This window comes from Genypterus blacodes, unplaced genomic scaffold, assembly GCF_046128005.1.
Source record: "Genypterus blacodes isolate CSIRO-AG114 ecotype Tasmania unplaced genomic scaffold, CSIRO-AGI_Gbla_v1 ptg000020l_1, whole genome shotgun sequence".
NCBI classification, from domain to species: domain Eukaryota; kingdom Metazoa; phylum Chordata; class Actinopteri; order Ophidiiformes; family Ophidiidae; genus Genypterus; species Genypterus blacodes.
In genome coordinates this window covers 85,846-102,152 of record NW_027466833.1, presented here as the reverse complement: position 1 = coordinate 102,152, position 16,307 = coordinate 85,846, and the positions used below count along the sequence as shown (strand labels likewise).

At 49.4% G+C, this 16,307-nt stretch overlaps 1 protein-coding gene across 1 annotated transcript; it reads right to left on the bottom strand.

Annotated features, from left to right (window-relative positions):
- Positions 1 to 397: 397 nt before the first annotated feature.
- Positions 398 to 16,209, bottom strand: pibf1 (progesterone immunomodulatory binding factor 1). Its single transcript, XM_076141791.1, has 18 exons — positions 15,637 to 16,209; positions 15,264 to 15,364; positions 14,842 to 15,040; positions 14,619 to 14,738; positions 13,177 to 13,310; positions 12,876 to 12,984; positions 12,670 to 12,789; positions 12,514 to 12,575; positions 12,092 to 12,217; positions 11,694 to 11,792; positions 8,165 to 8,330; positions 7,636 to 7,786; positions 7,260 to 7,350; positions 6,461 to 6,563; positions 3,257 to 3,387; positions 1,627 to 1,711; positions 717 to 893; positions 398 to 569 (listed from the first exon to the last, which is right to left on the bottom strand). The coding sequence occupies exons 1-18, from the start codon at positions 15,901 to 15,903 to the stop codon at positions 525 to 527; spliced, it is 2,286 nt and encodes a 761-aa protein (XP_075997906.1). The 5' UTR covers positions 15,904 to 16,209; the 3' UTR covers positions 398 to 524.
- Positions 16,210 to 16,307: the final 98 nt, after the last annotated feature.

Below are 16,307 nucleotides of genomic sequence, written 5' to 3'. Positions count from 1 at the left end.
ATGAGAGGGCAGGGGACAGAATGGAGAAGTGGGCTGTAGAGCGTTCGAGCGCCCCGGCTGAGTTTAATATGACACCAATAAGAGCACGGGGCTGAAATGATAAAGGTATGTACAGTATGTCTATATTTAAAGCCAAAGGAGTCTCGGCTCGTACAACTCAAAAGGCTAAGGTTCCTGCTGTGTTTGTCTGTAGCTACCGGGATTGGTTAATCTGGAAAGGATGAGGAAGAGGAGTCCTGATAATACAGACCACTGCCAAGGTTGGAGGAATTTCTGTGCAGTCAGCTGTTTAGGAATGCGTGCGCCCTGTGGAAGGTATTACCTCGTCTGGTTTGGGACCAAGACTCAAGGAATCCTCTGAACAAAACATGGAACTGAACAAAACCAAATGCGAGACAAAAGGGCGGTTTGTGCTCCTTATATTTAAAAAGTTATGTACAAGTTAAAAAACACAAAGGCCTGGAAAGAAGAATGGATCATTAAAGCCCTGAGGAACAATTGATGAGAAGAAGATGATCTTGGGCTCAGTTGGGCTTCCGTTTCTGCCAGTTGGGAGCTTCTTTTTTTGTCTGTGTTGAAAAGAAACAGAGAGGAAAGAACAAAGTTAGGTGAGGAGAAATTCTTCCTGAAACTTCTCAACTTTCTTGCTCGGTTCCAATGGGGTCTCAAAGAACGACTCCAGCTGGTCTAACTAGCCGAGCTCACTAGATACCTACAAATACAATGTGTTTGGGTTTGTTTGGCGACTCTTCTTCTGTGATCCTGACGCTTTTGGACTGGTGTTTCCTGGCGCCGGTGCTCCTGACAGCGGTTCCGTCTGGTTCTGGTGGATTCAGAGGGTTCTCCTTTCCGGACTGCATGCTGATCAGGACCTGCTTCATCACAGCTAACTCCTGAGCAGAAACGGGGGACAGGAGGGGAGAGCGGGGTTAAGAACAGCAACAAACCCTCAGTGGGCCAGAGATCAGCAGAGATCAACCAAGTACAAGGGCAGAAAACCTAGAAGATCTAACCATTTATTCCATCTACACAAAGCTATCACCATGACACCTTCTGAATAATTATAACACCAATTTGAAACCAGTTCTAACAATCCCATTTTCGGAGGATTCTTCTGGATCTTCTGTGTTTCCTGACCTCCTTCATTCAAACTCTGGGACAGGGTCTGCTGGGGTGGCAGCAGGGCAGAGGGGAGGACTCCTGGACATTTCACGGTTCTATTTATCACCCCTGAGGACATGAGCCCTGGCATGTCACACACACGCACCAGCACACACTCACACTCACACACACAAACACTCCAGTGGCATCCCAAACAGCCGAGCTGAGGAACAGCTGTCTGTTGTATGACGGGGCACATACTTCCTACACCAAACGGCTGGCTTGGGGCACACACGCACACACACACACACACACACACACATGCATGTACACACACATATTCGCACGTAATTCTGGAAGACCTTTTTTTATCACAGGACTGAAAAAGTAAGTAAAGCAGGCTTGAGATGAAACGTTTGCTCTGAACTGGCAGGTGGCCTCAGCATGGTGAACTCTGTTGACCCCTGACCCTGAGTGTGATGATGCAACATGCTGGCTGTGCTGCACGTGAGTGTTCTGAGGTACCTCTCGGTGGTTGAGGAGTCGCTCCAGATCTGCCGCCATGTTGTTCTTCACCTGCTCCAGAGTAGTCCGCTCTTTCCTCAGGGAACTGGGCGCACGCGCAGACACACACACACACACACACACACACACACACACACACACACACACACACAGACAGGCAAACAGATCAATTCTAAAGCTCTATTCTTGCTTGAAGTTTTGAATTCAATGCCCCTTCTCCCTGCTTGCTTAAAGGACAAAGGGAACCTTGATGAACAAGTTGGTCCAGTGAGTCACAGATGGAATCATAAATGAAACGGCCCAGCAGACCACTGAGAGAATGAAGACATGATGTAACGTATAGATACTGTCCATTAAGAATGTGCTTTAGTGGAGTTAAAGGTGCGGCCTGATTACAGCCGACACAGGATCAGGATCAGGATCAGGATCAGGATCAGGATCAGGATCAGGATCGGGCCTTAAGATCTCCCCTCTCCCATCCAGTGCCAAGAAAATACGCAAAGCAAAGGAAAAACTAAATGAATTAACCATCCATTTTCACAAGTTTTCACAAGCTGTTAGGGCTTTCAGGGCTTATAAATCTCAGGTTTTTGTAGGGGACCCAGAGTTCTGTCCTGGGGCAGTGAGGAGCACAAGCAGGAGCCTGTCAGGGGGCTGCTCTGAAACAAATCATCTTGCAAATGTTGGAGGAAAAAAAAGCAGACACACACACACACACACACACACACACACACACACACACACACTCACTCACACACACACACACACACACACACACACACACACACACACACACACACACACACACACACACACACACACACACACACACACACACACACACACACACACACACACACACACACACACACACACACACACACACACACACACACACACACACACACACACACACACACACACACACACACACACACACACACACACACACACACAGCTTTGCCACCTTTTTACAGAGAATGTTTCGGAAAAAAGCTGTGGGCCTGTTTTCCATGAGGCCGTCCCGTGCCTGAGAGCCAGGTTTGCATGTCACCTGCTAACCTGAGACTGCACTTCATCAACTGAACACAGATCGTCTGCGATGCCCCTCCATGTTTATGTTGTTGTTGTTGTTGTTGTTTTCTTACCTCTGCATGTTTTTGCTGAGTTTTGAGGTTTCCACATAACTGAACCAGCCACTGCTATACGACGTCTCTGGGGAGAAGTCTATCTATTTGCCAGATGGAGCGTTTTTGAGAAGCCTGGATGCATTTTAAGGGCATTCCCCCCTCCCCTCCCCTCCCCTCTCCTCCCCTCCCCTCTCCTCCCCTCCCCCTCTCCCGCTGACCCCAGGTAAGCGCTCAGCAGCAAAAGGAAACCTGCACAGTCTGTCAGTTTGCATACTTCTTAGAAATGCACAGCAGGGCCAGTGAGATTTAGGGTCCGTGCCATGCAGAGGTGCTCAGGTGATGCAAACAAAGAGGATGCAAACAACTCAAGAGCGCGTATAGACACAGCTAGAATAAGCAGCAGAGGAAGAGGGTGACGGGGAGGAAGGTGTGGCTGAAAATGTAAGAAAATGAGCAAAGAGAGTTGGACGAGTGCTCGTCTGTCTTCCTGCGCATCTTACCTGACGTCGCCCTCCAGCGAGGCCACCCGCTCCCTCAGGGCGCCGATCTGTGCATCCCTCTGTCGCACCGACTCGATCAGGTAGCCGTAGGGCTGCTGCGTCTGCTGCAACAGCTGGTTGGCGGCCGATAACTGAGGAGCGACACGTGTACATGAGAGTACATGTGAGAAAAAGATCAGATAAGACAGGTTCACGGCTTTAGGTCGGACTTCAGACGACGACTAAGCATCCGTGACCGAGTCTGAGCAAGTTTGTTCCCTTTTCCTACGGTGCAATAAGTGAATCAACCTTTCACAGCAGCGTAGCCTAAATGTATCACATCAGCATGGAGGTGAAGCGATGGTGAAAGATCTGGGTGATGATAACTCAGAGCGAGCTGCTGCCAGGTGATACCACAGTGAGTTAGGAGGAAATAAAAACACCTCGGCGTGATTTTGATCTCTGTTTAAAATTCCACAACTTTTCCGGGGTTTTTCCCCATCATCGTAGAACCCAGACAGTCATGGGACCCATTTTGATTTTGACACAGATACTGAATGTGTTTGTGTGTGTGTGTGTGTGTGTGTGTGTGTGTGTGTGTGTGTGTGTGTGTGTGTGTGTGTGTGTGTGTGTGTGTGTGTGTGTGTGTGTGTGTAAGGGCAGATAGCAGCCAGGTTCCTTCATTCATAAAACCTTCATTACAGAAGCTTTTATCGCGGGATGCCAGCGTATTTTCTATACTTGCGCGTCAAATGACTCCAACACCACGGCGTCATGCAAAACACCCGTTTCCCTCTGACAGGAGACGCTGTGTGTGTTTTAGTAACTTTGATATTTACGGCTGTTAGTTTGTTTAACGGGCAGGTTCTGATCTGTTCTGAGCACGGGTGACGCCCCCTCCTGTGACTGGACGATTTCTCTTTCCCAACCTTTCTCTCATTCTCGTACCATCGGTTTGTGTTTTTGTCACTTGACGGTTGCAGTTTTGTCTCAGGCGCCTCCGTCCATTTAGCTTTGACACCAGAGTTCAGCAGTAGTTCAGAGCTGTTGTCAGCCTTTTAACTGGGCGACATCTCGCAACAACAAATCCTAAATCAAACAGCGGAATGCTAATTAACACGACGGAAGCTTGGTGAACGAGTGTGACGCCGCATCACTCTGTCCCTCTGGCTCAGGGACACAGGGACACAGGGACACAGGGACAGATGGACGTAGACGTTTCAAGCCTCGGAGTGCCGTGTTTGCATTCTGACAGACACACACACACACACACACACACACACACACACAAACACTGGCTCCATGTGTAGACAGCACCACGTGGGGCCTCTGTGTAGCTGCAGGGCGGCGCTGTCACACGCTATCGGCACTGCAAACACTTGTTGACACACGCCGGCTGTGTCAGCGGAGCGCCGGTGGACTTAAGAGGTGGAGTCCCTTTCAAAATAATGTGCAGTGTGACGAGCGTGTGTGTGTGTAAGCTGCTGAGAGCAAAGAGCAGGCCTGGAGAGTTTCTGTTCGAGAGTGAAGAGCCGGCGTAAAACAAATCCCCTTTAGCTGCTTGGCCTCCATCATCATCATCCTCATCATCTTCCTCATGTTTACTCTCTAACCTGACTCATTCATGCATTTGTTACAGAATAGATTAGATAGATGTGTTAGTCAGACTTTGAGCTGATATTGTATCTTTATATAATTTGTGGTTGTATATAAACTTATTTATTTACTTTTTAATTTACAGAATTAACGTTGTTTGATCTACTATATTAATATAGAATCTATCGTGGGTTATAGTTTGATATTTGGTTGATTTAAGGGTTACTCTAACGTTTCTGTACCATTTTAAACACGGCATGTTGCCCAGGATACACACCTCGTAGGGTTAGAGTTCATATCTCTGTTGTAGCTCATGATCTATCTGACACACACACACACACACACACACACACCGTACACACAGACACACACACACACACACACACACGCACACAGCAGATTAGGGCGCTGAAACACAGTAGTAATCTACGCCTCTACAAACTCAACTGAAACTAGACAGATTTCCTGAGAACCTGGGTAAGTGGCGATAAACGTGGTTGTTACATATTAATCCTTTACAGCAGGAGGTGAGTGGAGCTGGGTGGGATCTGACAGACAGCGTTAGTCAGGGCGTCTGTGTGGGCGGTGAAGTGGTTAACACCCTTAAACCTTACAGTCAAGTCCAGAGATAATTATTCAACTTCTTCTTTTCATACTCGATGAATCATGAGGTATTCCAGACGAGTGCCAGTCAATCACGGCTGACAGGTGAATGGCTGGCTTTCACCACTCGACCCGCTCCCCCACACACACACACACACCCACACCCACCCTTCCCAATCTGGATGGCTCAATCTCTCGTCTCATTCACAGTAAAATAAGGGAACAAGGTCTCTCTTCACACGGGCCGCCTCCTCGCTGGTCGGTGTTTGGGGACACGAGTCACGTACATGTGACTCCGACACGCACCGGCACAGTAATGCCCAGGCGAAGAGCACACGCCCAAATTAAGTGAAAGCATTGTGTGCACCTGTACATAGTTTGCCAAACACCTTTACAAGCCTCGGCGGCTTGTTGGGAGGGGGAAGAGCGCGGCGGTCACGCTCTCTGGCAGTGATTCCCTCTCCGTCGATACCTGTGACAGCCTCTCACACTCCGGCTCCTCGTGTGAGGGCCGCAGTGTTTGTAACCTAAGTTCAGTTTGACAGGCTCGGCATTACTCTCACACAAAAGCTGCCGGCGGGTTCATTCTCCCACGGTAGATGTTTGAAACAACACAGGAGGTTTCTTCATACCACCCTGACTGTAGCTGACAGACCCAGAGCAGAGATCACACCGCGCTCTCTGTGAGCAGGTACACACCAGGCGGCCAGAGAGGAGGCGGAGGAGGAGATCATGACGCTCTCATGTCACCAGAGAACGTGGAAATCATTCTGTCTTTAAGAGGAGCTGCAATGAAACAACTGTAATCTGTTAAGTGGGGGGGGTTTGTGATTAAAGGAAAACAGGCTTTCATGGACACAGAGTGAGAGTTGCATGTGGGGACTTGCAGGCTTTTGTTCAGTTTTCTTATTTCTTTTACAAGCACTTCAAATTCACCCCTTTGGTGGCGATCCTGCATCTGTGTGTGTGTGTGTGTGTGTGTGTGTGTGTGTGTGTGTGTGTGTGTGTGTGTGTGTGTGTGTTTACCTCCTCAGATATCTGGCCCGTCTGTGACTTGTGGCTCTCCAGCTCTCGGCTCAGTGACGTGTTGAGTCGCTCCAGCTGCAGAACCCTGCGGGCCAGGTGAACGCTGCACACAAACACAAACGCAATATGAAAATGATCACAGCAACAAGTACACACCACAAGTGTGTGTACATCAACGGCGTTTCCCTTTGGGACGTTCACAACCAAAGTTGGGGCCCAAACGTGGGACTTTGACACCGCGTGCACACTTGTTTTTGTCTTTGCTCCTAGATTTGTTTCCAGATTAGAATGCAGTGCAAAGGTTTACATGTTTACATATGTAAACAACAAGCAAACTCTCTATTTGTATTTTGCACCCACGGCGTCATTGCTCTACTGTATCCTATACAAATAACTTTCTTTGAGGTTTAGAGTTCCTTTAAATGGCGGCAGATGGAGGTTAAAGTCTGAAGTTATTTGTGTGTTTACCAGATCTTTGTTATGTCAGGAAGGAAATGCCACTATCAATCAATCACACTGATGCCCATCTGTCAAAGAGATCACTTAAGCTGTGGTTAACTCCGGCAGGTAATTGGTGTGTGAGCTGGTGTGTCAGGTTCCACCGCTTCTGGTACTTAAAACAAATTCATGCACGGTGGTGAAACCGATTCTCTTCCTGCTGTCAGACGTGTTGAGACGATCCTGAGCCAGCAGCCAAAACCTTTATCACCTAAACTGTCAACGGGCGCTTTCTGGTTAAACTTGATGGTGACAGAATCGGCGTGATGTCAAGCGCTAAGGAAATGACGGCGTGCTGCACCTCTGTTTGAGTCTCCTCTTGGCCGTTGTGGGAACGTTGGCACCGTAACCGTAGGAGAAAAGAACTCTCTCTGCCTCCTCTTCATCCTTAACTGGAAAAGGAGACACAAACACAAACGCATGATCAATAAATTAATACTGAAACTGATCATCAGGTCATAGGTCATCATCAGCCTGTGACGAGCGAGTTCAGACGTAAAGGAGCTGAACATCTGGACATTGTGTGTGAGATGTGGTAATGTGGAGCGTTTGTTGGTACACACACCTGAGTCACACAAAGTAAAACCTAAATGCTGCCTTCATGTTTGTTGGGAGAAACAGTTTGATCTTTGTCATTAGTAATAAGCGTGCTGTGCTGGCTAAAGTTGCGTCCTTACTTTCCGCAGCCTGCATGGTGACTTGATCCAGCTCCTGTTCAAGCTTCTCGTACGTCTCCAGCCGAGTCGCCTGCTCGGCGTTGTGAGTTTGCAGCTCCGCCACGCGCTTCTCTGAAGACGTCTGCAACCTGTAGAACTCCTGGGTGAGGACCTGAGGGAGAGGAGGGAGGGAGAGGAAGTGAGTGATGTAGCTCTCAAACACATCACTGCATCATATCGAGAGTCAAACCCAGGTGGAGATGTGGATGTGAGGAGCAGATCACTGAGACATGTGGTTCACTTACAATCGATGAGCGTCTCTTCTAAATGAGTGTGTTACAGTAAACAGAGACAGGAGTGGAGTCCAGACTGGATCTCAGAGGTGAGCATGAACGTTTTAGGCATATAGACCCGTCAGAGTAAAGAGCAACACTGAGCTCTGCATCATGGGCTCAGTGTGACGCTCTAATATGAGCGTTCACATGTCCACCTGTAAACATGTGTGAGGACTCAGACTCACTCATCTTTACGTGTCCTCCGCCGTGTTTACCTCCAGTTTCTTCTGCTGTTTCTGGCATTCCACCTGGCACTGTGCCAGGGCCTTGGCCGTTTCCTCCTTGACCATCTGAGCGCGCTCCGCCTCGAACGAGTGCAGCTTGGCCTGGTTGGACAGCTCGCCTACCCGGCTGTCGGTGCCCAGCTGGAGCTGACGAAACCTCGGGTGGGACGGGAGACAGAGAGACAGAGAGACAGAGTCACCTCGCTAAATCGGATCAGGCAGTATGTGTCCGACGCCTCAGTCCGGAAGGAGAAACATATGTCTCACAGTGACTGCAGCGCCGTGGACTGTCAGGGTCACGACCTTTAGTGCGGAAAAACCTCGGAATCTGTTCCATCGGCTGTTTGTTTCTATGTTTATAGAGATAATTTATGTTTCAAAGCATCTAAAGAAACGTATCAAACACCTGGCAGCGTGTCCACTCGGGCTTCAGCCATTAAAGCTCGTCCAGGCCACCCTGATGTCTTCGTCACAGAGACGTATTTACTCTCGGTTGTTATTTGGCTCTGGTGCATGACAACAGACTTGAATATTGGCAGGGAAACGCTCCTTTGGTGTGCGTGACGTTGCGCAATGAAGACGTTTCGAGTATTATCTTGGATGTGTGTGATGGTAGCTAAGAACTTGGAGGCGGTTCAAGGCGGGAAGCCAAGTCTTCAAACATTTGGATGCCTGAAAGTATTTCTCAATGTCGCTCACAGCAGCGTTTGACCTTATTTGATCGCACACGAGCGTCGCTGTCAGCCCAATACGCCACAGTCTTCATTCCTCCTGGATTCTTTTCTACGCGGTGAAGGGTTCACCAGAGATGCAGATGAAAGCAGTTAAAGAAGATCAAACGTTCACTTCCACGCCCTTCTGACACATTTAGCCCAAATTCAACCTGAATGATTTTGATTAAGCCGGTTTTATTTACTGCTATTTCTGCTTCTTTATCTGCAAATACACACACAGATACACTTTATCACTGATGTGCAATAACACTGTGCTGTGCTGAAGCGTCGCTCAGATTCCGGGGTTGAATCGTTTAAAAATCAGAGCAAAACAAGAAAGAAAGAACTGAAGGTTTCACTTCGATGTGTCACATTAATGGGTGTGTACAGACTTGTGCGCACACACACACACACGCACGCACGCACGCGCGCACACACACACACACACACACACACACACACACACACACACACACACACACACACACACACACACACACACACACACACACACACACACACACACACACACACACACACACACACACACACACACACACACACACACACACACACTCTCACTCTCTCTCTCTCTCTGCACACACTCTCTCAGCCCGCGGAGGTTGGTTGGATAATATTAATAACTCTCGATTACAGCTGACCTGACAGGATTTCATCATCCGTGGGGAACATGCAGCAGATATGCGTCCGTGGTGACAGACGTGTGCACGTGGTCCACATGTCAGACATTCTTTTTGATCAGTGGTCGCTGTACTCTGATCTCAAAGACGGAATAAAGCGTTGTAACCCTCGGGGGGGGGGGGGGGGGGCGTCACCATCGTCTCTCCTTTGACGTGCTGCTGAAGAGCGACTCAGGTGCTGCACACAGGAAGTGACATCACGGGGCTGAATAAGGTCGACTAAGTGGGTGAAAATGGAACTTTGCCTGCTTCAGACATGCTGCGACTCGCATGTTCGCCGGCATTCTGAAATAGATTCTAGCTGGCCTCCGCGCTCGAATCATCTGACGCCATTTCAAGCTTGCCCGCCTCATTCTTAGCCCCCAAAAATAGGGGCCTGCGTGGGGTTAGGGGTTAAGGGCTTGTGGCGAGCATCTGTCGTTGCTGGCTTGCGATGCGACGCAGAGAGGGAATGTGATCGTGGGCAGAGAGAGAGCGCAGAGGGTGTGTGTGTGTGTGTGTGTGTGTGTGGAAAGACCAACAGCTGGTGGTCTGGATCTAGAGAAATGACTGGCATGTCAGGTCAGTAGTACTAGCCCAGGGACACCACTGCTGCTGCTGTGTGTGTGTGTGTGTGTGTGTGTGTGTGTGTGTGTGTGTGTGTGTGTGTGTGTGTGTGTGTGTGTGTGTGTGTGTGTGTGTGTCTTAGAGACTGCAGCAAGAAAAAATAATAAAGGAAATTAAAGAAAAAAACTAATATAATTGAATATTGACTCTGAATTGATGAGGCTGTATATTCTACGGACGTGTGGAGTGACAGAGAAACAAAATGAAATGCCACAAGCGTGTGTCGGGTCTGTGTGTGTGTGTGTGTGTGTGTGTGTGTGTGTGTGTGTGTGTGCGTGCAGGTCTCAGGGACTTCAATGTATCTGTTGCAATATCCATGCAAGAGTGGAAACTTTGAAGAAGGCCGTGACCTCTTACAGACACAAGTAAAATGGGAAATGTGGCCTGAAAGCAGAATGAGGATGAAGAACAGCTCCTATTGCTCAATCACCACGTTCATCACTTTCATATGAGAACATCGCCAGAGTTTCAGTCTACGGGCCGGTGTAGCGCCACCGTCAGGAGGAAGGCTGGACGTGTGGGAGCAGACAGGAGGGTGGACAGGTTTAATAAGAAGAGTGAAGAGGAGATGGAAGAGGGAGAAACTAAACAGGGATGATGACATCATAATGACATCATGTTGTGACGTCTGGAGATGCACAGTAAACATTTCGCCTCCTCTGTCACTTTGCGTTCCACCTGTGCTTTCATTCCCCACGAGCAGCCGGAGAGGTCAGTGACCGAGCTGACCTTTCACCTCTGCTTTGACCTTCCACCTCTTCTTTGACCTCAGACTCTTTTGTGACCTCAGACTCTTCTGTGACCTCAGACTCTTTCGTGACCTCAGACTCCTTGTGACCTCACTCTTTCGTGACCTCGCCGACCTTTCATGTGATCGTAAACCAGAGTCACACCCACAACACCGGCGTGTGCGCCGAGGCAAGAACAGACGCTACGTTCTGCCACAAAGTCAAGCGATTAGCATTATGAACGCACGCACACACACACACACACACACACACACACACACACACACACACACACACACACACACACACACACACACACACACACACACACACACACACACACACACACACACACACACACACACACACACACACACACACACACACACACACACACACACACACACACACACACGCACCGCAGCGTCTTCATGAAGACTAGAGAGTAATTATGTGGGGTAGTATTCAAGGTGACACAAAACTGTACCAACTGGCCCGAGTGCCTCAGGTTGAAGATCTGCCCTCAGGTGAAGAGACATGATTGGATCCTGGCACAAACACACACACACACACGCACACACGCACACAGCCTGCGGGACAGCTGAGGACATGACCTTCATTTACATAATGTGCAGCAGTTACAGGTGGAATGTTTATGGCGGCGCCAAGGCCCTACAAACTGCCACAAGCCGTATTTGCCCTAACAGGAAGCAGACAGGAAGCTGAATAGGACGCGATGCTGCCTGGTTGTGGACGGATGGGACAAACTCACTGTTCCAGCAGTTGGTCGTATCTGGACTGAGCCTCTCTCTCTGCAGTCAGCGCTCTGTCCTTCTCCAACACAGCGTTGTCTCGAGCCTCGCGCAAGTTCCTGGTCAAAACACACACACACACACACACACACACACACACACACACACACACACACACACACACACACACACACACACACACACACACACACACACACACACACACACACACACACACACACACACACACACACACACACACACACACACACACACACACACACACACACACACATCACTGACTTTTGCCGTTAAAGCCTAATGATCTTTTGGCACACTTACATCATCAACCCTCCTGATCTGTGTCTGTAGCTTCTCAGAGAGGTTCTGTGCAGTATAGATCCATAGATCTAGGTACCTGTTCTCCCTCTCGTACATCTCCCTGGAGGTTCTCTGCAGGTTGTCGATCTCCTGGCTGGTTTTGAGCCTGATGTTCTCCAGCTCATCTCTTAATTTGGCCTCGTACTCCGACCGATAATGATCTCTGAGATGAGAAAACGTGGCGCAAACAAAGAGTGAATCAGCACAAAACTATGTGGACAGAGATAAAGAAAACAGGCTTTGGGACCTCAAACTTTGGCTCCAGAGACGTTTGAGGTCGGAGGTGAATGTGGACAATAACAAGTGTGTACATCAGTGATCGTGTGTGTGGAACGATGACACGGCACTATTTGATCAGCTCATGTTCAGCTCATCAATCATTCTGCCCCTCCAGGTGTAAAGTCGATTCTTAAGTTTCAGGTGTATTGATGTCTTCATGTTAAACGTGCAGAATCTGACCTGGACGCCACGTATTTGTCGTAAGCCTCCTCCCGGGCCTTCTTGGTGTCCTCCAACTGTACCTGCGCCATGGAAACGGAAGGTAAAGAACACGTTACACAAAGTCATCACAGCCTCTGGTATGGATGTCTGTCCTGTCTGTCCGGGCGCAGGGACCTGCAGTCTCTCCAGCCTCTCCTCTCCGTGTGCACAGCGGACACTCAGCTCCATGTTCTGCCTGTGGAGGTACTCCTTGTCCTTCTGCAAGAGCGTCGCCGACTGCTGCAACGTCGCCACCTGCAGGCCAAGACGGGTAACACAGAAGCGTTAGACGTCCTGAGTGAAACGCCTTGGAGACGGACGCCTGTGAAGACGCTTGTCACCTCTTTGCTGAGCGTGTCCCTCTCCCTGGACAGCGCCACCTGAGTCAGGTCTAAGGTCGCACATCTCCTCCTCAGCTCCTTCACCTCTGACTCCAAGGCATCACGCTCGCTGCAAACCAAGAGGGGAAGAAGAAGAAGAAGAAAGGTGAGGAGGGCCAACAGAGTCCTGCACACCAGGACAGAACATCAGACGAGCAGACGAGGGATCTTTGTCTTTTCAAAGGGAACTGACAAAAGCCACACCCGTGTAAGAGTCAAGTCACACAGTTACTAACATACACACACTCTCTCTCACACACACCGTTTGATGTTGGGGTAGTTTTCCCGGCGGAAGTCTCCATCTTGGATCAGCTGTTTGGTGTCGGCCAGTTCCAGCGTGAGTCTCTGGCTCCTTAGCTCCAGCTCTGTGCGGAGACGCCGCTCTTCCTCGTAGCTCTGCGCGCGTGCACACACACACACACACACACACACACACACACACACACACACACACACACACACACACACACACACACACACACACACACACACACACGTAAGGCTTACAGTAAATACATGCAGCATCCATTTATATTTACGATCCAGGGGAGGGCCTACAGGCTGATGATGGGACCTACAGACTGATGATGGGACCTACAGACTGATGATGGGACCTACTGACTGATGATGGGACCGACAGACTGATGATGGGACCTACAGGCTGATGATGGGACCTACTGACTGATGATGGGACCTACAAGCTGATGATGGGACCTACAGACTGATGATGGGACCTACAGGCTGATGATGGGACCTACTGACTGATGATGGGACCTACAGACTGATGATGGGACCTACAAGCTGATGATGGGACCTATAGACTGATAGTGGAGCCTACAGGCTGATGATGGGACCTACAGACTGATGATGGGACCTACAGGCTGATGATGGGACCTACAGGCTGATGATGGGACCTACAGGCTGATGATGGGACCTACAAGCTGATGATGGGACCTACAGACTGATGATGGGACCTACTGACTGATGATGGGACCTACAGCGTCTTTGTACTCATTTTGTTTGCAGGACTCAGACGATGCTCTCAAAGCTCACGGCTCCTCACATTTGCAACGAAAACACCAAGTTGCAGAGCTTCCTGCATTGATTCATGCTGTCCCTGCCTGCAGCGTGTTGCATCATCCTCTCACTACAGCCGCACTGAAAGGACGGGGATGTTTCTTTTTTAGCACATCATGAAATTCTCACTGATCTCGGCGGGCGAGAAAAGAGCGGCGGCTGGATCCGACACGTCTGGCACAGAAAGTGCAAATCTGACGCGGCTTAGAGATTCTGTGCTCTGTGTTGCCTCATGCTGCAGGGCGATGCTTCATTCATGCTTCAGTATGTGAACGGGACAGAGTGTGTGTGTGTGTGTGTGTGTGTGTGTGTGTGTGTGTGTGTGTGTGTGTGTGTGTGTGTGTGTGTGTGTGTGTGTGTGTGTGTGTGTGTGTGTGTGTGTGTGTGTGTGTGTGTGTGTAGAGCCTGGGAAAGGAGTCCATGTGTATTGTTTGTGCTGTAGAATTTATAAAATAGAATGAAAGATTACATAATGCAATGCGATGTGTGTGTGTGTGTGTGTGTGTGGTTGTTTGTGTGTGTGGGTGATTGTGTGGGTGTTTCTGTGTGTGTGTGTGTGTGTGTGTGTGTGTGTGTGTGTGTGTGTGTGTGTGTGTGTGTGCGTGCGTGCGTGTGTGTGTGTGTTACCTCCATCAGAGCCCTCATCTGGGCCCTGTGTGTGTCCAGCTCTTCAGTCAAGCTGCTCTTCATCACCTGAAGCTCTGCCACCTGACCTCTCAAAGGAGTCACCACCTCATAGAAACGCATCTGAGCAGAGAGAAAACACCTTCATCATCTTCATCATCTACATCGTCGTCACCATCCTGCTCGTCTGCATCAGGTTGGAGGGTTTCATGTTCTGTCCCCTTACTGCTACATATTCCTGTATGGAGAGTTTGTCCTCTGGGAGGTCCCGGAGCTCCTGGTACCGGTCTTGGGAGACTTCCAGGTCCCTCATAGACCAGCGCAGCTCTCCAGCCTTATCACACAGCTGCCGGTTGGTCTCCTCCAGCTGCTGCTGCCTCAGCAAGATGGCCTCCATCTCCTGCTTGCGAAGAGCCTGCTGCTTTCTGGTGACACAGTATTGTTCAGATCAGCTGACTCATCATTTTGAATGTGCAGCTTACTTTTCCCCTGAACAGTTTAAAGAGGCACAGGAGCTGAAAGAGGTTGTGGAATATCATTCTTATTAATAACAAGATAATTAACTCTTATTTTAAATGTATCTAAATCTGAAGTACATCACATGATCAGAGCTAAGCAGACCTCAGTCCCTGCCTCCACCTTCCTCACCTGTTCTCCTCCTGACCAAGCTTCAGCTGACTGTCCAGTCTGAGTGCCAGCACTTGTTTCTGATGAAGAGCATCGTTCAGTCGCTCCTCCAGCTCCTCACTCTGAGGGACAAAACCATGGAAACATGAAAACATGGAAACTAAGACCTGGAGACTTCTGTGTCTCAGATCCAGCCCACCTTTAACAGGGCTAAGCTTGGTTGCTGGGGTTACAGGCCACATTCTGAGGAACATATATTACACTGTATGTACATTTAGATGTGTTCACTTTTTACTATAATTATAATTAACTTTAGCAAATTAGATTTAAACTTTGGACATTGGAGTCTGTCTCCGGGTCTCAAACCCTCCAGACCGAGCCAGAGCCCGGGTACCTTGCTCATGTTGTCGGCCTTCATGTTGTCTATGATCAGGCTCTTCTGGGAGAGTTCGATCCTCAGCAGCTGGAGGCTGTGCAGCAGCTGCTTCCTCTCGATCAGTTGGCGGGTCACTTTCTGCGTCGCGTCCCGCTGCTCGTCGGACGAGGACATATCCTCGGTGGTCGGCACAGTGGTCTCCAGGCTCACGTCCTCCGACTCCAGGTCCAGGGAGCTGGACACGTTGGCCAGTCTAGACTTAACCTGCGGCTTCTTAGGAGGCATTTTGTGTTTAGTTCGGTCAGGACCTCGTATCGAGAGAGAGTGTGTGGAATTACAAAGCGCGTGAAGAGTTCATTAACATGGCGATAACGTTTAAGAAGTCCGAAATGCTCTCTGCCGATCCGGCGCTCTCTAGCTATCGTTGCTACCTATGCTATGTCTACCCTGTGTACCGAAACATAAAAGCAGAATAAATAACACGTATTTACGGTGGAGTAACTTGAACAAGACGAACGGGGGCTGGAGACTCTTGTTTTCAAGGGTCCCGCTCCAGAGTGCCTGGAAACCGCCGTTGTTTTGACGAGGCGGGTGTGGAGCTGCTTTGGTCACAGCGCCCCCTGTAGGTACAAACGCATAGTGGCGTAAACACAACGTCTTCCCCTATGCTTTGCGCTACACATATCATG

Excerpts from the sequence above, each read along its gene's own strand:
- pibf1 (XM_076141791.1), bottom strand. The coding sequence starts at position 15,903 with ATGCCTCCTAAGAAGCCGCAGGTTAAGTCTAGACTGGCCAACGTGTCC. Across the intron at positions 12,218-12,513 it reads GACAAATACGTGGCGTCCAG|AGATCATTATCGGTCGGAGT; the intron begins GTCAGATTCTGC and ends TTCTCATCTCAG. Across the intron at positions 11,793-12,091 it reads ATGTACGAGAGGGAGAACAG|GAACTTGCGCGAGGCTCGAG; the intron begins GTACCTAGATCT and ends TGTTTTGACCAG.